We start from the raw sequence: 23,975 nt of genomic DNA on the forward strand, positions 1-23,975 counted from the left end.
TTTTATATGTGAGATACAGCAATATAGGTAGGTATATTTAGATACAATTAGAGGAATGGAACGCAGAGTACTTTGTGTACATATATAACTGTAGCGTATTTAAAACTAAGGAAAGAAGAAAGAATACACAAATAATTGATGTATATATCAAAAAACTAAGGCTCTGAAAGTGTTATTAATATAACACAACCAATGTTTGGATTAGATTAAAAGATCACTTATTACGAGATTCTGAGTATGAACATGTTCTACACAATAAATTCGAAATTGGAACATCTTCAATATGTAGGAATTGACATATTAAACAATGTATTACCAAGAGAATTAAATGTTTTGAGCAATAATTTATTTATAATATATACATTTGGAAGTCTGTATCCAACGTCAGTTAAAACGAGTTCAATACATATTTATTAAATTATAAATATTACTTCTATTACCAAAAATAATTAAATAAATATGTAGACAAACAATTTGCTGACAGACTTTCATAGATGCACACAACATCGTGGAAAACAGCTAGTGTTAAATTATAATTAATTTTAGTGCATATTAGTTAGTTAAATAGCTAATTTGTTAGAATGAGGATATTTTATTTTGCTATTTAAAGTAATTTATGTGGAAATGGGTGCCACAGCGAATATTCGACAATACATAATTGTTATATCAGGTATTTTAGTCAAATATTTAACTCATATCGTATCGTTAACACCTACTTCAATCAATGTCTTAAATGGTCAGTAATACAAGACTTCTTAACAACGCTCCCTAGCGTTCAAGTATTATGTCACGCAATTTTTTGGAGATTCTTGACCCCCATGTAAAACGTTTCGTTACCACCCAGTGGCTCATTAAACCTTAAAGTTGTCATTTATGTGGTATAAAGTCTCGGAAAGTCGAAAATAATATTAACAATAACGCATAATTAATTCCCCGCCCCGCATCGTAATGTTTTACACCAATACCCCCCCTCCCCCCCCAACTCGTAACGAAACATTTGAACGTTCCTACGCGATTAATAATTAATAACTAAATACTTTATATGTACTTAATATAAACGCTATGAATAATAATAAGCCTTTATACATCCACATCTTATTAATAAAAATTTGATACAATTTCGATATAAACGCAACGATTACTATGTATATCAATTATGATATGATTTATAAAGGAATTACTAAATGAAAGTTTGTTTTATTTATCGCCATATTGTTGCTGCCACTACCACAGTAAACCAAATATTTTAAATAATTTTCGTTTTCTATCTATCCATTTTTAATTACTATGTTGGTTAAGAATATTGTAAATAGTATGTGTGTTAAATTTATTCTATAATTCAATAAATAATTAAAATTAGCAATTTTATATTCAGTTAATTTAACTTCTATTGGCATGGGAATGACCCTGTCTTGGACGTCACCGATGCTTGTAAAATTGATGAATGAAGACACACAGCTTTCTGAACGAGTTAATGAGGATCAAGCTTCATGGATCGTGTCTATTGGTTTCTTAAGCTCCATCGTGTGTTAGTACAATGCCATATCATATAGATCTTTAACAAGTATGGAGAAATTGACAAATATGACCGTAAAATAATCTTCCTAGGCCTCAAATTTCTGTGTCTGTTTCGTGAACATTTTCGTTTTTCATCAGGCAAATGATTCTTCCACGCCTCACACGTGTTCTAAGGCATGTCGGTTTCCCCACGATGACTTCATTCACAGTATGGGAGAATAATTAGAAAGTGCATGCGGATTTCGAATCTACGACCTTAGAAAAATAGCAATTAAATCCCAACAATGCATTTACTGCGGTTTTTTCTATAACTGTTTTTTTCTTATAGGCAACCTAACCTGAACAATAATTGTATCGAACGAGCCCAGAATCACCGCGCCATTAGGTTATTATTATTATTATTTTTACATAAAAGCGAGAATGTTCCAGCAAAACTCTATTAAGCACTGTAATTCACGTCCTTTAGGTATCTATACATTTTTATTATTTTCAGTCTTTCCAGTATTCTATTGGTCAGTAAATCTCTATGGCAGGAAGAACGTTATGTTATGCCTAAATATATTACGAGCCACCATCAATCTACTGCTCATATTTGCTAGAGAAGTGTGGATGTTGTATCTTGTTAGAGGTGTTACGGGGACCTGTGAAATTGGTATATTGTCTATTATGCCAGCTTACAGCGCGGAGATTGCTAGTGTAAGTTGTATTTTTGGTGTTTGTCAAGTTCAATAAGTTTTATTTATCTGATTTTGGTTACACATTACATACAGTGCCGATTTAAGCATTCGCGGTGCCTGTAGCAAATTCTATCAAGGGCCCTTCTCAAGTTTAGGGTATTAAATAAAATAAATCCGTTACAAATAATTTTTTTTCGACAAATTTAGAGATATTAGTGAAGCAAATCATCAGCTTAAATAAGTCTATATTCAAAATAGTTTTTTAATAATACTTATGTAAATTCATATATGGGCCCCGTAAGATTTGCTACTCTTGCTTCGTGGCTAATCCGGCACTGATTACATATCGTCATTGGTAATCCAAAGCTGCATCTTAGCCCTCTGACATTGATGATGTCGCCGATATCACATAATAACAGATGAAACTGTTTTATAAAAAGTCGATAATAATGAAACATATTGGTTTGGATTAGACATACAAGGCTGACCAATATAGCAGATGCAGATACTTACGCCCAATATTTGGTACATTCTCTTTTTTTAAACCACATAGTAACTGGGCGTGCAATATCTTACCGATTTTTTTTGTGAAAAAATTGTTTTTTTTTTCAGAAGCAAATCCGTGGCGCTTTGGGCACAATAGCACAACTGCTAAATGCAGTTGGCATGCTTATAATGTTATCATTGGGTCCATATGCGTCGTACTTAATGGTAAACATCGTTTATGTCACCATGGTTGCTGTAATGGTCGTACCTATGTTTTTCGTACCAGATAGTCCATATTGTATGGTTAAGAAAGGTTAGTGTGATTTAAATCTGCGTTTGCATGGATAAAATATTTTTGTCTATTAATGTTCCCCCCTTCCGTTCTGAATACCGCTAAATCCAAACCATGCCCCCTTCCTTTTTAATCGAATCAATATAGAGTGTGATTAAATGATTAAAATATATCCCCTTTAGACGTGTAATTATGTCTATATAGAAATTTCGTAATTCCATTTGTTATTATGTCTACGTAAAACCGCCATGTAATACAGTGCTTACAATAAAGACACTGAATGCCTATTTCGGTTTTCATTTGTGTAACTTTTACTACAAAATAATAAATAGATTTTCAAGTCATAAACATATCATAGACAAAGTAGGAATCTCTGCTGAGAAATATATGTCAACAATGATAACCAAATGCAATCATAAAAGCAAATTTTTACTACTAACATAATATTACTGTCTAATTGAAAAATGTTTTTTTTTAGGTCTCATAGACGAAGCCGTAAAAACCCTTACATACCTGCGAGACTCCGAACTCTTAGCCCAAGAAGAAATAAAAGAGATGTCTTGTGTTTCTGGTACTAAAATAACTAGTAACTATATTAAGGATGTAGCATTCATAAAATCTATGGGCATTGCAGTTTTTTTAAGTATCGGAGTACAATTAGTTGGATATAGTTCCATTACTCTATATTTACAGACTATCCTAGAGGTAACTAATACCAGTGTGTCTTCTGAACTGGTTTCTGTAATCTTTGGAGTGATGCAGGTAGTAGCGTGCTTCGTGACGGCCATTTTGAGTGACAGAGCTGGGAGAAAGCCTATATTGGCGATAACGCTCGGTGGATTGGCGATTGGAATGGTAAGAACATTGTAAGTTTTAATGGAACTGAAAAATTAAAACTGATCAATCATAATCAAGGGATTCCTTACTTCCAAATTGCTCTTACCTAGGTTTAAAGGTCCACCCATGTTTAGCTTATTGTTTTTAATCTGTCTTTTGTATTTTCGTTTAGGTAAGTATTGATGAACCGGAAAATGCGAAAAAAGCCTACCCAATGTTCTTGGTTATCAAATCACGTCTGATCATATAAACTGACTAGCTTAAAGTGTACTGTTTTCTTTATTATATTAGTATATGTACATCTTAAAATCAATTTATTGTGAATTCCATTGGAACCAAATGTTAAATTTTTTTAATGTTTATTTCAGCTCGGTCTGGGCTTGTTCTTCCACGTGAAAGATTCTGGAGACACAATCAATGGTTTCATGAACTACTTACCTCTTGTATCATTAGTTATAGTGGTTATTTGTTACAACGCTGGTATGTAGTACTTTATGAACTTAAGCAAAAACAAGTTATTAGTTACGCCCTTGTCTTTAGATTACTATGTTTTTAATATTTTTTTGTGTAGGTTTACACATACACAGACTGTTCGAACAGGCCTATCCAACAGGGCAAAGTTTCATCGTACTATCAAATAAACAAAGTACTTACTGCTCAATTAATAAGATTTTGGGTTGGAATTTTATGGGCTGCTTGCCCGCATGAATGATCAGACAGCAGACTTAAAAATGTCTATGGATAAAGACGAGACTTAACATATATAGAGATTAATAAATTTGTTAAATATTAGAGCCTTATGCTCTAACTTTCATGTCTCAATTTTAAATTAACATACTTGGTATGCTAACTCCACTCGAACTTTACACGCGATGACAGATTTTAATGGATAATTTTATCACGTGGGTTATAGTTATGCATTTTTATTAGGGATCCCTATTAAACTGACTGACTGACATAGGCTATATTACATTTTTGAAAAATCCAGTCAGTCAGTGTAGATGCAGCTGAAATGGTGAACGAAATATCGAAATCGGTCTAATAGTTTTTGTATTTAAAATATTCTTAACTATATTTATCACTCTCACACAGAGACGACCAGATCTATTTTTATTATTCAAAGTCTGCGTTTATGAGAATGCAATCACTGAATCATTTCTAATTCTCGTTCTTTGCAGGTATTGGTAGCTTATGCGTAGTTTTGATAGCCGAACTCTTCGATAACTTAACGAGATCCATCGGAATTTCAGTCTGCATAACACTTACCATGATCGTTGGCTTTTTAAACCTGAAATATTTCCCACTACTAACAGAAACCCTGGGGTCCGCTACCGTCTTCTGGTCGTTTGCGGTCATCTCTCTGATATACATGATATTTGTATTGTTTTGTGTGCCCGAAACGAAGCAAAAGTCCTTCTTGGAGATTCAGGGAGTGCTGGGAAGAAAATAATAAAATAAATCTATTTATTTTACCTCAGGAATCGATAGTGCGTTAGATATTTTAGTAGGTATTATGTACTATAATTGACATCTTAGGAAGTTCAATTTCATTATATAGGTAGGCTCCTTAGTTTGAGCTGTTTTTGTAGTTACTAAAAATGTTAAAAAATTATCAGCTTTCTTTCGTTCGGTCTTGCGATTCCAAAACGTTCCAATTTATAGGATGGTACGAAAAAATGCTATTGAATTTAGGAACCTAACCTTATCAGCACCTTAAGAGCTAGCGCGCACCGGTGACTTTTGTCAACATGACAAAAAAGTTTTTGTCGCTGTCACGTCACGCCTCCAAAGCGAGGTGCGCTCACGAAAGGTGACAGTGACAATTTTTTTTTAAAGCTTCATTTGGATTTCGACCGTCTCGGTCGTCATCTGTGAGCTTATAAGGAAACTCAAAAGAGAAAAAAAGCGAAAAGAATTTTAACCATGTTTCATAAACTTCGGGAACATCCAAAGAATTTTTTTGGGTATATTCGAATGAGTGTTAGAAGTTTTGATGAATTACTTCGCAACTTAGTGAACTACGTGTTGAGTGACAGTTTTGTTGCCCGTGCGCGCGCTGCTATAAAAACCTACCGGCGCGGTGACAGTTTCGTCACGGGCTTGTCCGCCGGTCGGCGGACAAAAATGTCACCCAATTGTCACGTCGTAACGTGCGCGCACCTCCATACATACTCATAGACTTGATGTGAGTGACGAAACAGTCACGGTGACTTTTGCCAATTGGGTGACATTTTTGTCCGCCGACCGGCGGACAAGCCCGTGACGAAACTGTCACCGCGCCGGTAGGTTTTTATAGCAGCGCGCGCACGGGCAACAAAATTGTCACTCAACACGTAGTTCTTCCGCCATTTGGATTCGGACCGTCGTCTTTAGCGCACGCAAAATGGCGTCAACGTCTACGCAAAACGTGAAAGTGCATGAAGAGGATATCGATAATGATAATGACAATCTCATGTTTGTATTTTCGTATGTCAACGCAGGTCCTAATTTGCGAAGTAATTCATCAAAACTTCTAACACTCATTCGAAAATACCCAAAAAATTTCTTTGGATGTTCCCGAAGTTTATGAAACATGGTTAAAATTCTTTTCGCTTTTTTTCTCTTTTGAGTTTCCTTATAAGCTCACAGATGACGACCGAGACGGTCGAAATCCAAATGAAGCTTTAAAAAAAAATTGTCACTGTCACCTTTCGTGAGCGCACCCCGCTTTGGTGGCGTGACGTGACAGCGACAAAAACTTTTTTGTCATGTTGACAAAAGTCACCGGTGCGCGCTAGCTCTAACTGGATTGTTTTAAGAAAGCTCATGATAGGCCTCGAGAAATGAACAATTGACTCGAGAGTCGCAATCGCGAAGTCTGTGGCGTTTAAAAAAATGTTAATTGTGATATTGACATTTAAGTAGTGACGTTGACGTAGTGATAACTGGGAATCAATTATTGGAATTTGTAATAAATTAACCTGAATTTATTTAATGTAAAGAAAATGAATTTTTTGACAATAAAATTATGTAACCATGTTATTACACATACTATGAGGAGTATTCAAAATTGTTGCATGTAAATATTACCTATTTTTTACTCGTAATAAATTTCAGCGTAAAAAGCTGAGCATCCATTGGATTTATTAAAAAAAGGCAATCATTACAGTGAACATTGTTTGAAAAATATCTTAGCGGTACAGAAAAGTTCACGCATTTTTACTTTAGAAAAATATTAATATCCGATCTCAGCACTTTTTTCTGTTATGAAAAAAAACTCAATGTTAAGGCCGGTATTTACAACCACATCGTATTTTACCCCCAAAACAGCTTTGATGATGTTTGTCGAATTATATCAATTATTAACTGAATATTTACCTTTTTATTCAGTGGATCTACCCCTAAACATCTCATTTGCTTCAAAGACTGGACTGGTGATATGATTATGGAAATAATAAACAGCGCACTAAGATTAAAGTGTAATTTAATTGACACACATGGAAAGCGATTGGTATTTTTTTGTTTTTTTTTTAAGAGAAAAGCGATATGAATAACCATAGACACCAGACATGCGACGAGAAGAGAATGTCGGCTGTGTACAATATACATTAGAAACGTGTCTTTTAAATGATCTAGGAGCAGATATTTTTTTATCAAAGACCTTAATACAGTCTTACTTGACCTAAAACACTAATAATGATAAAGGAAAAATATTAATTTAAACAGCTCAGAAAAATACTAATAATAGCTTCACTTTACAAAGTATTATACCATACATATTAACGCCTACATTAAATATTAGTAATACATAATTTACAGCGCCTGGTAGTTTATAAGATTTATCATACAAATATCTAATTTTCCTACCTGTCCAAGTAATAATCCTACTTATTTAACAAACAAAAAATTAAACATTACGATTTTTAAAATCCAGGATTATCACCTGAACAGGTAAGATGCTCACTAATGAACGCAACCGCTACCGCCAGCCAGAAAGTGCAAGAAGGAAGACATCACAAAATTTGCCGACTTAAAATTCTTACTTTTCAAACGCTAGGTCCCGTACTATTTGGTTACAAATCTTTTCAAACCAACTCAGTGAATATGCTTGTAGCTTTAAGATACAAACCTCTGTTTACACTTTCATGAATCAAACTTTATGAACTAAAATTAAAAAAATTCGAAATCCTGTTGCGGTAATATTCAGAATTGAGACTAAGCGCAAACTAGGACTAACGTATGTCAAAATCCAATATGTTTTTGACATACGGGAGCCATGCCCACATATAGCGCCTTCTAGATATCACCCATTACCTATGCCTTATAGGATTTGTTGGAAAATTCAAAGATAATGATACTACAAGAAGTCAATGCACCAGTGTTAAACATGGCTGTCTCTAAAGCAGCAACTTTACTCGGCGCTGATGCGGTTAATATTGTAGATCGACTGATTTGGAACCATGATTATAATGGCCGGTAATCATATACAGTTATAGATTATTAAAGTCCCGTGGAACACTTACTAGCAAATACGTAAGTGTATTTGGGACAAACAGATTTCTGCGTTATTTACATTTTAAACTAGGTACGGCTACCTCTAGCTAACCCTCAAAGTATTTGCTTACCAAATTAATTACTAGTTCATATTATATAATAATCACGATCAAGTACCTCATCTTTTTATCGCATTAAATGTTGTCTAGGTTTGGCTATTAAATCAAAAATTGAAACCTTAATAATGAATGTAAGGTTTATCATTTTAATCACTAATTAAAAACTTGCAGAGTATTTTCATTTATGGCGGATGCGATTTTCGTAGCAACATCTACACATACATGCCTTCAAAGATTTGCGAAGCAATCTTTGGTGCCCGTGATATGTATGACATCTAGAACACATTCTACTATACAAGCAATGGCTACTATCATGACGATTATTGTAAGCTTTTTAAGTACTACAATCGGACACCGCCTTGAGGGACCCGACCCGGTGAATGTTCAAGGGCGGAAAATGCTTCGTCGATAACCACCGTGATGCTTCGATCAGCGAGAAAGCTGGAATTCCAGCTACACAATTTGGGGAGCCCATAGGTTGGAAGCTTCGTGAGCGGTGTTCTGTGCCAAATTTTCGCCAGCGCCTCCCCCTTGGATTCATTTGCATCTGCCCACCTATGTTTAAGCCTTAAGGTATACAAGGAGGTCACCAGCCGAGTGACCATGGCGAATGCTGTATCGCTAATCAGCTGGTGGCCCTCTAGATATCTGTGAAAGAAATCGCTTGTTGTTCGCGAAAAAATAAGGTGGATGAAATACAATTTGTTAGTTGTAGTAAAACTACTTACTTAAGTTTTACTTTGTTGAGAAAGTATGGTTGTTTCTAGGAAGAATTTGGGACAATAAGAAAATTAAACATAGCATATTTTGGTTCTCCCCATCCAGTTCTTAACTCATATTTGTTGCTTTGTCCAATTCTTGGAGCGAATATCAAATTTAAATGTTCCTGTTCTGTAAGTACCTTATGTCTTATCAATATATACTAGCTTAAAATTACTTTTAATACTATTAGGAATTTAAAGTAAACAAAAATATCACACTTAAGGAGTCTTATAATTTTTGTATCTACCTGCAGCACAAAAAGATTTCTTTGTGGTTGCGTTTATGCATGGAACTACATACAAAACAACTATGAAAGTTTGAATATATGAAATATTTGATTGTAATTCATATTTCATAAGTATTGGTTCATAGATTAACACTATTTAAAATTAAAAAGTTCGTAAGAGAAAATTATATGAGCTTTTCTTGCAGAAACAACCAGTAAGCCCTCTTCTATACAAGGCAGGTGAGACACTATGTTCACAATCCCACACCAGCCTTGAAGCATGCACAGACAAAAACAAAGCTCTTTGTAAGGCTGATGTTATCATAGCCGGTCCAGAAAATGCCCAAAAGTTGAGTGAATTTAAGCTATGTGGCCAGGTAATATTAACATTTATACTATGTATTTATAATAATGTACACTTTTAAACGGCTTTAATATTTTATCGTTCACATACTTACTAATTGTTAGAGGCCTTATTTTCATTTATGCACTTGTGGGAATAGAAAATTTATTAGTATTTTGTATACTTTTCTATCTGTAACACTTGAAATGATGTATCTCAATAATAGTTTTGATAAAACAAAACATTATCCTTAAATATTACAACGCAGGAAATATTGAAAGGCAGGCAGAGTTTAACACGGTTTTGTGTCACATATAGTATACAAGACAAAGCATGACGTATCAACATTTCTTTTAATTTCAGGATATAGAAAAACTAGCTTGCCCCTCATGGATATTTCTTCATACTTGTCCAAGGGGCAAAGAAGTAGATGACAACCTTTTTTTCCATGATCGTGCAAGAACATTTAAAGCGTTTGAAAATTTTCAATACATTGCTGCAGCCCTAATGGCATCAACAATAAAGGATCATACATTTTGATAACCTTCTTGTATATAAAAAAATTGATAAGACAAGGATAATTGGGGGAAATGTATATGTATTTTCTGTAACTGAAGATTTCTGAATTTTACAAGGGTAGAAAAATACATGGTAACAAAACTTACTTTATTTGTACACTAACTAATGACTAAAAACTGCACAAAACTAACTAATCTGCATTTTTATATTTTCCTCTCATCACTTTGGGTAAGGTTACAACACCAGAGCAGGGGACTTGTCCATAAATTTCACACATGCAAGCTCTTTCACATCCAGCACCAAAGTTAGCAGGGTTATCTTTCTTCTCAGCAGCTATAGCTTCAGCTTCCAGATCATGTTTTGATTTCCCGATAGTATGTAAAAGATGTTCAAGGATCTCTTCTTTTGATTTATTGTCAATGTCTACCAAAATTTGTTTACCATCTTCTAAGTAACATTTAATAAATGGTGTAGGTGTTAGGTTCTTTAATGTAGCTACTTGGACATCTGGATTTTTATACTGGATCTGTGGTAAATACCAGAAAACGAAATCTTTAGCTCCTGCATTGTTTTGGCCAATAATATTGTAAGCTACAGAGAAGATCTTAATTTTATCTTTAAGAACAAGTTTTCCACCGTTCAAGTAATTTAGAGTGCGTCGAAGGGGTGCTCTTCCTATCATGAACGGCATTGTGAATTGTTTTTCTTCACTGGATAAATCTTTCACTGTTTATAATGTTTCACGCAATACACCTAACCTTAATCGAAAAATATTATGTGTACTGAAGTCTCAAATCTCAATTTAGTGAAACAGGCTACAAAAATCTTATTTTGGATTTAGGTAATTTATTAAATGTCACTTTGAAGTTTGACAAATGTCAATCATTCAAATTGTCATCGATTATGATTGTGACTACTGACCACAGAATATGAGGTGTGCACTGTGCAGTTAGATATTATATTTAAATACAATTTGTCTTGATTTATACTAAAATCGAATCGAGTAGGGATGTATTTTTTCTACAATTTAATTATTGTGTATTCTTTCTTGTATTTTATAATTAACATTCTATAGCGACAGCATTACTTTACTTACATATAATAAAAACAAACGTACAGTCTTTGGTCTTGATGTAGTAAATTTTTTATTGAAATGCAAAATATATTTTGTCAAAGTTCAACTGAAGCAATATCATAACACAACACAACACAACTAATTTAGGCTTAGTTAAATAAATTAAATCACAATTAGTCAAATGTATTAAAATAATTTTTGTTTGTTTGTTCCCTTTTTTAAATATTTTTGCTATTCCATCTTTGGCTATATTCTCAGTATATTTGTTTGTAATTTTATATAATTTATGTTTGCTGTAGGAGTACTAAATAAATAAATAAATAAATATAACATTGATACATCCAAGGCGAAGGCAATAAATGTAGACCTACACTTATGGTAAAGGTATTTAAAAGTGTTATTTCATGTTTTAGACCATTAATCGTAGAAGTAGAACCTCTTTTTATTTTTATCATAGCTAAAATTATACTTTTGACTTAATTTTTTTTAAATTTTTGGCAAGAGCTATACGGTATTATTTTGATAAAAAATGGTAAAATGATAATAAGAAAAAACACATTAAACAAAATTGAACCAAATGTTTGAAATTCTTACATATCAAAGCCATGTTACGATAGAATGCCTACGTTAAAGTTTTTTGATTATTCTGTAGAAACATGAAAAGTGGAAGGGTGAAAAACCCATGCAAAATATGTTTCGAAACGGTAAATAAGAAGAAAGGAATGCAGTGCAAGGGGGCTTGTCAGAAATGGGCGCATTATAAGTGCTTAGATTTTAGTCCAGGTAAAATAAAGGATTTGAAAGATGGCCATGTTAAAATAACCTGCCCCTGCCCCGATTGTGATGCACCTGACACCCAGAAGTGTTGTTCGGCTAAGAAAACATGCACATCTGCATCTGGACCGTCTGCTAAGCCTATACCCTACCCACCACAATATGATCTTCCATATACCAGGGATGCCATGCCCGTGTCTCACACATCTTGTGGGATGATATCTGATGATGTGTCACTGAGATCCTCTAATACATCTTTATCGCCAAGAACAACGACGGGTTCCACCTCCCCCCAATTATTTATGGCTTGCCCACCAAATAAAACATTTCGTTCGAAACAAACTTCTCCAAAAATATCGCCTGAACCCTCGCGTTGTGGACCTTGTTGTAAACAAAAAAGAACACATTCTACGTCCGAATTGGCATCGTCATCTTCCGACAGTGGCATCAGTAAGTATTGCTTGGGTAAATAGGTTCTTTTGCAGCGGATACATTTCTAAATTTTATTGATTGGTTTTTTATAGGCCTTCCGCACAAACATCTCGAAACAATAATTAATAACTCAAATTATACGCTATGTATTTGGCAAATACAAGCATATACCGGGTACATATTTTCAAATAGATTAGATTATGGATCTGTTTTAAAATTAGTATCAAAATCACTATTACTTTATATTATGGGGCTTCTAAAACAATATAAGCTGCTGCGACAAGTGTGGTTTCGTCAGCCATTGTTGCCGGTTTGTGTAGCCCGTTTAAGAGTCTGCATCATGGGCCATGCTATAGCAGACATATTGCAAGACATGGCCCAGCCAAAGATTTCCAGACCATCAGATCCATTAAAATATTTTTGTGATGGCAATTTCTTGCCAATAGTGTATTACTTGCCAATAGCCACCAATAGCAGCAAAACATGGCCCGTTTAGAAGCCCCATTAACAAATACATATTCTGAAAATTCGTCAAACGGAAAGGCGAGTAAACCGATTATTTTGGAATACTTCTCTACGTAATATCAAATGTATGTGGAAGATCTTACTACGTTGGCACTGATTGTTATTTTTGCAGATATCAAATGTATTCCTCGACGGGCATCATCTAGCGATTCAAAGTTACCTACTGCGTCAAACCAAAAAGAGCTGATTGTAAGCCTGGATGAAATGTGCAAAACAGTTGGAAGACTTTCAAGCCAGCTCAGAGAGCTGATGTTTAAAATGATTGAAAGCAATAAAATTTAATATAATCACTAAAAGCCTTACTACTTAAATAATTATTTCATTATTTGTTTAAATATAAAAATGCTCAAAAGATGTATGGAACGGGAATTCGAGAAATGTGTTTATATTGTGAGTCAGCAATGAATGCAATCTGAAATAATAGTCAGATTCAAAATAAAACATGTATATGATATACCTTCTTTTATTTCTTGATATTACGTAAAAGATAATGTAAGAAGACTTCTGAATTATACTCACTATTTAGCTTTGCGACCTTAAATCCCGCGACAGATATTTTCTGCCTCAAGAAAATGGATAAAGTCTATAGCTTGATAATGTAGATATTGCTGATGACTGTGGAACGAAATAATATTTTCTCGGAAAAGAATGTTTAGTATAAATTATATTATGGATAAATAGAAGCCGACTCTCAGATAAATTTCATAAGAATCGGTCGAGCCGTTTCAGACGAGTATGGGAACGATCATTGTAACACGAGAATATTATATAATAGAGATATTATAATTTTATAATTCTTGACACGCACAATAACCCTATTGAATATAATGAGAACAGATGAGAATATGCAGGAACATGAGCTGCTTTTGTGTTTTCTTATTTGGTGGGAGATACGGGTCAAAGGAATAGCCATAAAAGGCAGCTATTGCAGCCCACGTCTATGTTAGTGAGTGTGTTTCCGGCCTTTTAAAGTATACTATTAAATCTCGTTCATTCAATGTACCTCATGTGTAATTTAAAACGGGGCTGGATTGTATATATTCTGTTCATGTTCTGTCATTCTATGATAAAAAGAACTCTATGATTTTACTTGGACTGAAATGACATATATTTCACACCCTTAATCTGACGTCAAATTAATCATGCATAATGTACAATATTAATAAATTAAAGAAAAAAACAAACATGTATAAGGATTATCTTTGGAGCTAATCTATTAATTTACGCCATGTCAAAACCCTGTAAGAAAATAAAAAACCCATGCAAAATATGTCTGGGACCAGTAACCCGAAAGAATGGTTTACAATGCCAGGGCTTTTGTCAGTGTTGGGTTCACTACGCCTGCCTCAACTACACTCCCGGTAAGATAAAGGACATCAAAGCTGGTATTATTCACGTAAACTGTCCTTGTCCAGATTGCAACAGCTCACTTCCAAAAGAATACCGCTCGGATGAGCCATACAGTTGCACGAACTTACAGTGTCCCGCTAATATTGCACCCAAATGTGACAACACTGGCTGTCCAATTAATAAACAACAAGGTCAGAAAGGAACTAATATGAGAAATACTGGTGCCGGGTCTGGTTGTCCCTTAGGCCAATGTGGTAAAGAATGTAAGGAAAACAGCAAAGGCTCGAACCAACCAGGAAGAGAAAAAGAAGGAAAAGGAAGTTCATGCGGTCCGTCATGCAAAGAAACTAGTGTTCCGTTGAGAGCCGGGGCGATTTTACCACATCAGATGCCGCCCAGTCCGGAGAGCCCTCCATTCTGCCCTTCAGGATGCTCATTACCACCTGGAGATTTAGGTCAATCATCAGACCCAATGCCGGCGTTGGAACAAATGTGTAATACAGTCGGTCAATTGACGAATCAAATAAACGATCTTATGCAGCAAATGAAGAATGTTGTACAGGGTAATAATAGCGGTGGAGGACCTGGAAGAGATCCTAAAGAAAGTTATCCAAAGTCCTGCTACTGTCCTGGCAACCCTGGTAAAAAACGATAAATATATACGTTCTAAGCATGAAGTTCATTTATAAATACTTTGTCAACTGGAAACATACTTAGAATCTTACACTATATGGTTACGTTTTAAAAGGCATTGCGATTGACGAAGAGTTTATTTGTTGATAGAACAATATTTTTGTATTCAGAGAAATATACGAATTATGACAAATATTTAGTTTTTCAAATAACAGTAGTTAGTAAAGTTAATCAAGAATTTAATATACGTTTTATATTGCGAAAAAATAAACTTCCAAAGTCAGGTAGTCCCCGAGGCGTCTGCGAGACACTAAAAATTCTATATTTGAACATAACTTCGAAACTACTATCAAAGTTTATTCCTGCGTGAAATTGGATATATATCTGTGTATTTTTCAAACGTACCTATTCATGGACTAATATAATATAATATTCTCAATGTCATCTTTATTTAAAATTATTTTCACAGCATTAAAATATACATACATTTTCAAAGGAGATGATTTATTATACTTTATTTTTGTGTTTTTTCAATTACAATATAAACATTATTTACGTGCATGTGTTGACCTAAAAGTTAAAAACTAAAAAAATTTAAACAACGCTTACGATATTTGACGCTTATACCCACTATACTTAAAATTGTAGACGGTAAAACGTAAAAAAGATTTACTCTCGATTAACTGACGATTTATTTCAAGATTAAGATTAAGGTACTCTTGTTTGGTAGAATCCACCCTAAATGATGTAGTAACGAGAATACGTCCATATCCTAGAGATATATCGGCATTGTGTGTCTGATTGGCAATTTAACTCCGTCCGAAGTTTGGACTGTGGTGACAGAGTCCTAAACCTGGCTATTATGTACATTTCAATAACTTTCTCACACAGTTTTGCTCGTTAAAATAATACCTACGCTTTACTATAGTACTAAGTGGTTGGCTTACATTGTATCTATATCTTAAGTACACTTACCATGAACATCCTAAAATTTTGTAATTATTTAAGTACGTGACTATCTCTATCATCATGTAACTTACACAAACATGTACACAAACGTTTCGTAAAACTGATTAAGTATATTATGATTCTTGATTTTAAAATCAGACTACAACTATTGTTTCTGGTATATAATGTAATCTAACAAACAGTATACCTAGGGCATTTCAGTTAAAAAAAGTGTGTGTACCTTGTACACGCGTTAGAAGTTGTACTTCTTTGGCGTAATAAGATAAAAAATTTCTTTATCTTTAGCCTTGAACAACAGGAAAAAACGTAACTTTAGAGTGTCAGTTTTTTGACGCAGTGCGCTCATCGAAAAAATTTACTCTCGTCATTTTCAAAAAAACAAAAATTTGTTTTTTTTAAACTAGTCATTGACATTGACAGTATATTGATACTTCAAAAAAAACAATGGGAAACACGGATTATGTAAGAGATAGGCATTTAATAATGCTTTCTTTAAAAGCCCACTATCGAAAATAAAAACATGTACTGTAATTCCGTTTTATTCGCGAAGAATTCTAAACTTTGGTTTAATTCCAGGTTAATATTAATAAATAAAAATATAAAATAAAACAAATGATTGGAACCAACAGAGCTATTTAAGTCACCGTCGCAGTTTACCGCTGATTGCTATAATAAACTGAGTACATAGACATCTGATAATAGTAAACATTTTAAGATTTAGAACATATTTAGAAGAAAGCGACTCATTTTAGATTACGCGTTCGAGTCTTTTTATTGTCATACAATGGGTATTTTTCGTATTACCGTAACTCAGTTTATTGGGTATTTATATCGTAGTAATGCGATCGTCAATTAAATCGTTGTTTACACAGCTAAACACTTCCTATAGTAATCAATAGAAATAGTTCTTGAGGCGAGCCAGAGTTGTAGGTACATTTTGCTGAACTTTGTTAGTTTTATAAGCATGAAGATTACCTAAATCGCCGGATAACACCCCGAGAGTAATACCAGACTGATACACTGTTATTGTTGGAGAGACCAACAATAATATTAATTTCACATCCGTTTCATAGCAATTAGCATTTAATTATTTCGCATATATTCTCTTATTGTACGCGAGTGGTTAATATAGATTAAATATTATATACCGTGCATCTTGGATCCTTACAATTACTTGCAAATAAACATTCTTTCACACGATATGTGTGGCTTTGATTGATAAATTAATCTGCCTTAGAAACAACTTTATCTTTGTACATTAGTACCGACACGACCTGTAGATGGTAGCGTTTTGACATTTGATTATCACAAAATCTTATCTTTGTCAGATCGTGGATGAAAACTTATCTATGTATCTTTATTGACAACTAGTTATTTCTTTATTTTCGTCGTTTACTTTACTAATGGTATACCTATTCAATTTGCATTTCAATGCAATTTTATTAATAAAATCTTTATTAGGGTAGATGTAAATTTGTCTATTGCTTTGTGTACACATCCTTTGATTTAAACACATAAAATTACATTTCTTAAAAAAGAATAAAGCCTTAAAAATATTGAATTTAAAGAAAAATATAATAGGTCCTTACATTTGAAATTGGCGTTTTTCGTACTGGTCACTTTAATCACGATTTTCTCCTCTTTGGTAAGGAATTACAAATTCAAATTTGTACAGCTATTTACTCATGTATTTGTGCTTTGATGACCGTCATTCATTTGTTTTATTCTTCTGTTTTTTTTTCTGTTTGCGTCACTCATTTTACAAAATGGAAAACTTAAAGTATCGCATTTTCTACGAGTACGAATTCCGCCGTGGCACTAGTGCTGCGGAAACTACTTCACCCTTCGGGGTGAATGATCTGTATGGCGGTCATGTTGCAAAAGAAAACACAGTTCATTTTTCATTCCAACGTTTTCGTTCTGGAAATTTCGACCTGCAGAACAAGCCCCGTGGACGGCCTGAGACCCAAGTTGATATACACCACAATAATGAAGGTATTTTAAACCAAATAATTACCTGTTATGAAAAATGGATTCTTTACGATAATCGGAAGCGCTCAGCGCAATGGTTAGATCCTGGCCAGCTAGCCAAATCCAAGCGAAAATTAACCCCAAAAAAGTTTCTTGTAAGCGCTTGGTGGACTAGTGCCGGTATTGTTCATTGCAGTTTTCTCAAATCTGGCCAGACTATTACGGCTGATGTCTTTTGTCAGCAATTGCAAACCATGATGGAAAAGCTAGCGGCTAAACAACCTAGGCTGGTCAATCGCTACACGCCACTGCTACTTCACGACAACGCTAGACCACTCACTGCACAACGGACGGCTACCAAATTAGAAGAGCTTCAATTGGAATGTCTAAGATATCCTCCGTACTCCCCGGTACTTGCTCCAACAGATTACCATTTTTTTTCGAAATTTGGACAACTTCTTGCAAGGGAAAAAATTTAACTCTTTTGCGGCAGTCCAAATCGCCTTCACAAATTTAATTGATTCCCGGCCGACTGGTTTTTTTAGTAAAGGGATCAATGAACTACCTATGAGATGGCAAAAGTGCATAGAAAACAATGGTTCATACTTTGATTAATTAAATATATTATATTTAAAAATATTCGACTTTTTGTTCCTCCCATACAAAACGCCAATTTCATGTGTAAGGACCTAATATATATATATATTCACTCACTGACTCACTCACATACTCACTCACACATTTAATAATAATAATAATAATAATAGCCTTTATTCAGATAATCTACATTACATATTTTATACATTTAAACAAATATTCATTTTAATCTAATTCAGGTGCATCTGTGTGCCCTTTTTTGGCAAAGGCCTCCTCCAAATCCCGCCATTCCTCTCTACACTGTGCCACTCTCTGCCATGTACCACCTGCCGTTTCTTTAATGTGGTCAATCCACCTTCTCAGTTGTCTCTCTCTTTTGCGCTTGCTGTACCTTGGGCACCAGTTAACCAGTTTTTTGCTCCACTTTTCTGTACCTCTTGCGATGTGTCCCACCCATTTCCACTTTAGCTTCTTGATCGTTGTTGTAACATCTGTTACCTTAGTTATTTTCCTTAATACTGTATTCTTTATTTTGTCTCTTCTTGTTTTCCCTATCATACCTCGTTCCATCGCTCTTTGACACACCTGTAGCTTTGTATACTGCGCTTTAGTAGGCGCCCAAGTTTGTGATCCATATGTTAGTACAGGTAGTACACAAGTATTGAAGACCTTTCTTTTAATTACCATGCTTGTTTTCTTATTTTTCATGACTTCTTTAAGCGCCCAAAAGCTCTTCCATGCTTTTGCTATTCTTGTGTCGATTTCTTTTGTTGTTGAATCGGTCATAGATATTGTCTGCCCGAGGTACAAGTACTCATCTACGTATTCTATAATATTGTTATTTAACAGTACTTTTTCCTTTCTGGAATTCGTCATTACTTTGGTTTTCTCGGTATTCATTTTCAGACCGACAAACCTACTTTCTGTGTCAAGGTCTGAGACCATCTTCTCCAGTTCATCGCGTGTTGAGGCAAATAGAATTAGGTCGTCTGCAAACCTTAAGTGGTTCAATCTTTCGCCGTTTATCATTAGTCCGTACTTATCCCAACTTAGTTTTTTGAAAATTTCCTCCAGAACAGCCGAAAACAGTTTAGGTGATAGAGGGTCTCCCTGTCGCACTCCCCGTTCAATATTTATAATCCCTCCTAATTTATCCATTTTTATTCTAGTTTTTCCATTTTTATATATATTCCTGATTATTTTTATATATTTATTGTTTATCCCCTGACTTTGCAAGGCTTGCCATATTTTTTCATGTTCCAGAGAGTCAAACGCCTTAGAATAATCAACAAAGCATAGGTAGATTGGGAGATTATATTCTTTGCTTTTTTCTAAGATTTGCCTTACTACGAAGATATGGTCTATTGTCGAATATCCACTCCGGAAACCTGCCTGCTCTATAGGTTGGTTGTCATCTAAGATTTTACCAAGTCTATGTAGAATTATTTTAGCGAAGACTTTGTATATATTCGTTATAAAGCTTATGGGCCTGTAGTTGTTGATGTCACTCTTGTCTCCTTTTTTGTGTATAAGTGTTATCGTCGAGTTTGCCCATTGTTCGGGTATTGATTCCGTTCTAACTATCTCATTAAAGAGAACGGTGAAAGTAGGTACCAATACTTCCTTTAGACTTATCAAAAGCTCGTTGGTGACGTAATCTGGACCCGGTGATTTGTCCTTTTTCAGAGTCTCGATAGCCCTTTCTACCTCCCTTGGCAATATATCAGGTACCTCTTCTCCATCTTCTAGCGTCGTTTCTTTCTTTCTGCTTGTTTGGGTAGAGTATAGTTGTTTGTAGAAATCTGTCGCCGTTGAGACAATATCCGGGCGTTTGGTTATTTTATATCCTCTTTTATTATTTATATTTGGGATCCAGTTAATATTAGTTTTTAGTTCTTTGACAGCTTTCTTGATGCCACCAGTTTTGTTTATGTACCGTTCAAGTGTGTCTAATCTTAGTTTTTGTATGTCTTGCCTAAGTGATAATTTAATTTGTTTACTAAGCTTCGTTATTTCTACTCTGATCGATTTCGTTTTATTCTCCAATTTAATTAATTCCTGCCTTTGCTTAAGGAGTAAGGACGTCTCGTCTGATACCGAATGCCACTTGTTTCTATTTGCAGGCACTCTGTTTGAACTGTAAGTTATGGCTTCTAAAACATTGTTGTATTTTTCTTGTACTGATAATTCTTCCAAGTTTAGTTGGATTAAATGTTCTTTTATTTCGCTGATATTACCGATAAGGTGTTTTGATTCGCTTGTCCTAGCTTTAAAAGGTCTAGTCTTCTCTAATTTTATTTTTAGATTAGCTCTGACCATACGGTGGTTAGTATTGAAGTTTAGATTCTTAAGAATTGTACAGTCGCTGAACATGTTAGCCCTATTTGTGAGAATAAAATCGATTTCATTTTTATAGAGTCCGTTTGGTGAAATCCATGTCCATCTATTTGACGGTCTTTTTTTGTACATACTATTTAGAACCTTTAAATTATTTTCGTATGCTAATTCTATAAGTTTAGTTCCATTCCTGTTTCTTTTCCCTGTACAGTAAGGGCCTAGTATAATTTCTTCTCCTTTTCTTCTCTTACCTAGTTGAGCATTATAATCTCCCATAACAATGAGATTTTTATGTGTATAATTTAATATAGCTCTTCTAAGATCTGCGTAGAAGGAATCTACATCGGCGTTTCTGGCTTGTTCCGTAGGGCTGTAAATCTGTACTATAGACCATTTTGCGTTCGATTGTGGCATTGTAATGTTCAGAATAGCAATTCGTTCAGATATTCCCAAGAACTCCTCGATATTCTTTTTAAGTTCTTTTTTTATAAGAAATCCGACTCCATATTTGCCTGATGTTTCGCCTTTAAAATAAAATACAAAATTACCGTGGTCTTCTATTTCTTCTCCTAGTCTCCGAACTTCGCTAAGGCCTATAATGGACCAGTGAATTTTTTCAATTGCTAATATTAGCTCAGTAAGGCTTTCTTCCTTTCTTAGAGTGAGAGTATTAATTGTTGCAATATACAGGTGCTGATTGTCTTTTTGGCGATTGACTATTTTGAGGGAATTATTTTTTATTTTGGGATTTGAAGGGTAATAGTCTTTTTCCCCCACGGTGACCAGCCGGCTTGGGAGAGGTGGAGGGGGCGCTTGTAATTGTTATTGACATGCTATAGATTCTTCTAGAGCGGGACGTTTGGAGTTTGTTTTTTTTGTCAAGTAGTTGTCTATGTGATTGTTTTTATATAATTTTTTCGCTGCTTTTCTTGTTGTATCGGCTTCGCAGTTGTCTTCTTTCGACTCTGGTGACGTTGACTGGTTTCTCTTCTTTTTTCCTGGTCTTGACCTTTCAGAGACAGTGTTTGGATTTTTTAAATAAATAATTTTATCGTACTTTAGAATCGCTAGTCTGCCTTTTTCTCGTTCTGTGTTGACTATTATTTGCAACTCCTTGCGTTTATTAATGATTTCTGGAGAAAAATCTTCTTTAATGTAATAGGGTGATGACTCAAAATTTTTCCTTTGTTTAAGGATTTTTATTTTTAGTCCCATCGTTGCTAGTGTGAAGATTATGGGTCTCGTCTTCTCCCCCTTTTTTCCTAATCTTCTCACGTATTCGATGCTGTTTTTGTCGCATTTAATGTTCAAGCATTTATCGATTATTCCTACAACGGATTTTTCTAGGTCCCAGTAGCTGTTTTCTTTTTCCTCGACGCCAAAAATAAGTAGATTTTTACGTCGAGAGTTCCGCTCTAGTTGGTTTATTTTATTTTTTTGAATTTCAAGGTTTTCTTCTGTGATTTTGTTTCGGTTTTCCAGCTCTCTAAACTTTTCATTTAAGCTTCGATTAATTGTGTCTTTAATACCTTCCATCATATCCTGCATGTCGAGTTTTTGTTGGTAAATTGCCTCTTGCATTGTTTGTAATATATTCTTTATTTCTTCCATTCTATCTGTCCTTTTACTCTGAATCGAAAGAAAAAAGAAATAGAAATAAAATAAAAATGTTTGTGAGTGTCGGGATTTGATCTTGGTTCCGTTAATTGAGTGCCGTCTTCGTACGGAAGCGGCCAACTAGTAGTACGAGGGAATGTTTGAATTTCCTCTATATATTTAGTTTTGCGAGTGATTTTTGACGTAAAGGCTGGTAAATATAAGTACGCTACAGCCACATATGCACTTTCACTGCAAAATATATTAAGTTATTGTTCCACAATTAAATGTTTCACTTTTGTCTCTCTTCTACACTTCCGACTTCACAGGTTATAGGAAAGTTAAAATTAGCAGGTTGGTCCGTGGCCGTGTCACTCACTCGGTACGTTGCAGAATGTTGTTTTTCAAGTAATTGTTCGAAGTTTATGCATTAAACATTTTGTAGGCCGTTAGTTTGATCGATTTACGATTTTTAAACATAAATGTGCACTGTATTATTCACTAATTATATTTATAATAATATCTGTTAGACGGAGCTTATGTTGTCGGTTGCTGCACGCACTACCCTCTCACTCACTATATTAACTAATTTAGGGTAAATATTTGTTTCAAACTGTAACGGTTCCGATAAATTACAAAATTTAGTAGCTTAGAAAACATTACTAACTTAAAGCAATAAATAATAATTTGTCATATTACAGTTACAATGCTTGTGCGCATGAATAGGAAAATTTTCTCAACATTTTTCGTGCGCGCTGACATTCATAGCACTCAGCTGTCAAAGCCCAACTCACACATTTGCACCCACACAAATAAAAAATTGTAATTATTTTAAGTAATTTAGAATTAAATTTGTTTATGGATGAGCTGGGAATCCTGACACAGGTATTTTTTACTAGAAATGAAAATGTACTTGAATTGAATAAACATTTTATTTTTTAGTACTATACAAAATTATCGCTTAAAAACAAAAAACAAAAACAAATTCATAGATAAAAATAAAAATGTGACAATCGGCCGAGTATAAATAAATTAGATCAACCTCATAAAATTTTATTAAACTAAAATTACGTAACTAAGAATTTACATTTTTGCTTTACTATAATTTGTAGTATAACTTTACTATAAGTGGTGAAACAAGTAAAAGAGAGCAGTTCCAGGGAATAAAATGGGAATGGAATCACTTAAATGTCATTGCTTGAGCCGGCGTCCATGCGTCGGGTTGTCTCTCTCCCTAAAATATGGCGAAGGGGCCGATGGCTGGCCATGCGTCATACTCGTGAACGGGTGCTACTTGTGGTGACTGGTCGTACTTGAATTTGTGTATGCGGTGATATTAGTTGTTTCTACTACGTATTTGCGTGTTGTTCTCACGAGTATGTGCTCATATTTCACCATGCCTCCTGCTGATAGAGGATAAACCTTTGTTTTTAATTTATTTTATTATTCTTTAATAAGAATTTA

The 23,975-nt window shown here is 34.4% G+C and overlaps 5 protein-coding genes across 7 annotated transcripts; 4 read left to right on the top strand and 1 right to left on the bottom strand.

Annotated features, from left to right (window-relative positions):
- Positions 1-248: 248 nt before the first annotated feature.
- Positions 249-5,818, top strand: LOC111002904 (facilitated trehalose transporter Tret1). Of its 3 annotated transcripts, none has more exons than XM_045632470.1 (7): positions 249-670; positions 1,376-1,528; positions 2,012-2,214; positions 2,808-2,994; positions 3,452-3,828; positions 4,179-4,290; positions 4,989-5,818. In XM_045632470.1, exons 1-7 carry the CDS (start codon positions 625-627, stop codon positions 5,258-5,260), a joined length of 1,350 nt encoding a protein of 449 aa, XP_045488426.1. In that variant the 5' UTR covers positions 249-624; the 3' UTR covers positions 5,261-5,818. The 3 variants fall into 3 exon arrangements, with proteins under 3 accessions (XP_045488426.1, XP_045488429.1, XP_045488433.1); XM_045632473.1 differs by lacking the exon at positions 1,376-1,528 and adding an exon at positions 1,847-1,903 and having other exon boundaries at positions 610-670; XM_045632477.1 differs by lacking the exon at positions 249-670 and adding an exon at positions 1,847-1,903 and having other exon boundaries at positions 1,445-1,528.
- A 489-nt stretch (positions 5,819-6,307) lies between these two features.
- LOC111002908 (ornithine transcarbamylase, mitochondrial-like) lies at positions 6,308-10,325 on the top strand. Its single transcript, XM_022273195.2, has 7 exons — positions 6,308-6,868; positions 7,180-7,300; positions 8,117-8,265; positions 8,574-8,727; positions 9,170-9,295; positions 9,597-9,767; positions 10,097-10,325. Exons 1-7 carry the CDS (start codon positions 6,795-6,797, stop codon positions 10,271-10,273), a joined length of 972 nt encoding a protein of 323 aa, XP_022128887.2. The 5' UTR covers positions 6,308-6,794; the 3' UTR covers positions 10,274-10,325.
- Positions 10,326-10,385: 60 nt separating this feature from the next.
- On the bottom strand, positions 10,386-11,066 carry LOC111002907 (probable 28S ribosomal protein S25, mitochondrial). Its single transcript, XM_022273194.2, has one exon. It carries the CDS (start codon positions 10,941-10,943, stop codon positions 10,443-10,445), a length of 501 nt encoding a protein of 166 aa, XP_022128886.1. The 5' UTR covers positions 10,944-11,066; the 3' UTR covers positions 10,386-10,442.
- A 765-nt stretch (positions 11,067-11,831) lies between these two features.
- On the top strand, positions 11,832-13,451 carry LOC111002906. Its single transcript, XM_022273193.2, has 2 exons — positions 11,832-12,551; positions 13,171-13,451. The coding sequence occupies exons 1-2, from the start codon at positions 11,984-11,986 to the stop codon at positions 13,338-13,340; spliced, it is 738 nt and encodes a 245-aa protein (XP_022128885.1). The 5' UTR covers positions 11,832-11,983; the 3' UTR covers positions 13,341-13,451.
- A 720-nt stretch (positions 13,452-14,171) lies between these two features.
- Positions 14,172-15,201, top strand: LOC111002905. The gene has a single exon (XM_022273192.2). It carries the CDS (start codon positions 14,287-14,289, stop codon positions 15,061-15,063), a length of 777 nt encoding a protein of 258 aa, XP_022128884.1. The 5' UTR covers positions 14,172-14,286; the 3' UTR covers positions 15,064-15,201.
- The last annotated feature ends 8,774 nt before the right edge of the window (positions 15,202-23,975 follow it).

This window comes from Pieris rapae, chromosome 2, assembly GCF_905147795.1.
Source record: "Pieris rapae chromosome 2, ilPieRapa1.1, whole genome shotgun sequence".
Taxonomy (NCBI): domain Eukaryota; kingdom Metazoa; phylum Arthropoda; class Insecta; order Lepidoptera; family Pieridae; genus Pieris; species Pieris rapae.

What these genes read in the sequence shown, in the direction of transcription:
- LOC111002904 (XM_045632470.1), top strand. Translation starts at nt 625, where the DNA reads ATGGGTGCCACAGCGAATATTCGACAATACATAATTGTTATATCAG. An exon ending in ACAGCGCGGAGATTGCTAGT is followed by an intron (nt 2,215 to 2,807) that starts GTAAGTTGTATT and finishes TTTTTTTTTCAG; the next exon opens with AAGCAAATCCGTGGCGCTTT. An exon ending in GGTTATTTGTTACAACGCTG is followed by an intron (nt 4,291 to 4,988) that starts GTATGTAGTACT and finishes CGTTCTTTGCAG; the next exon opens with GTATTGGTAGCTTATGCGTA.
- LOC111002908 (XM_022273195.2), top strand. Translation starts at nt 6,795, where the DNA reads ATGAATTTTTTGACAATAAAATTATGTAACCATGTTATTACACATACT. An exon ending in AGTATTCAAAATTGTTGCAT is followed by an intron (nt 6,869 to 7,179) that starts GTAAATATTACC and finishes CTTTTTATTCAG; the next exon opens with TGGATCTACCCCTAAACATC. An exon ending in ACACACATGGAAAGCGATTG is followed by an intron (nt 7,301 to 8,116) that starts GTATTTTTTTGT and finishes TATGCCTTATAG; the next exon opens with GATTTGTTGGAAAATTCAAA.
- LOC111002907 (XM_022273194.2), bottom strand. Translation starts at nt 10,943, where the DNA reads ATGCCGTTCATGATAGGAAGAGCACCCCTTCGACGCACTCTAAATTAC.
- LOC111002906 (XM_022273193.2), top strand. Translation starts at nt 11,984, where the DNA reads ATGAAAAGTGGAAGGGTGAAAAACCCATGCAAAATATGTTTCGAAACG. An exon ending in ATCTTCCGACAGTGGCATCA is followed by an intron (nt 12,552 to 13,170) that starts GTAAGTATTGCT and finishes TTATTTTTGCAG; the next exon opens with ATATCAAATGTATTCCTCGA.
- LOC111002905 (XM_022273192.2), top strand. Translation starts at nt 14,287, where the DNA reads ATGTCAAAACCCTGTAAGAAAATAAAAAACCCATGCAAAATATGTCTG.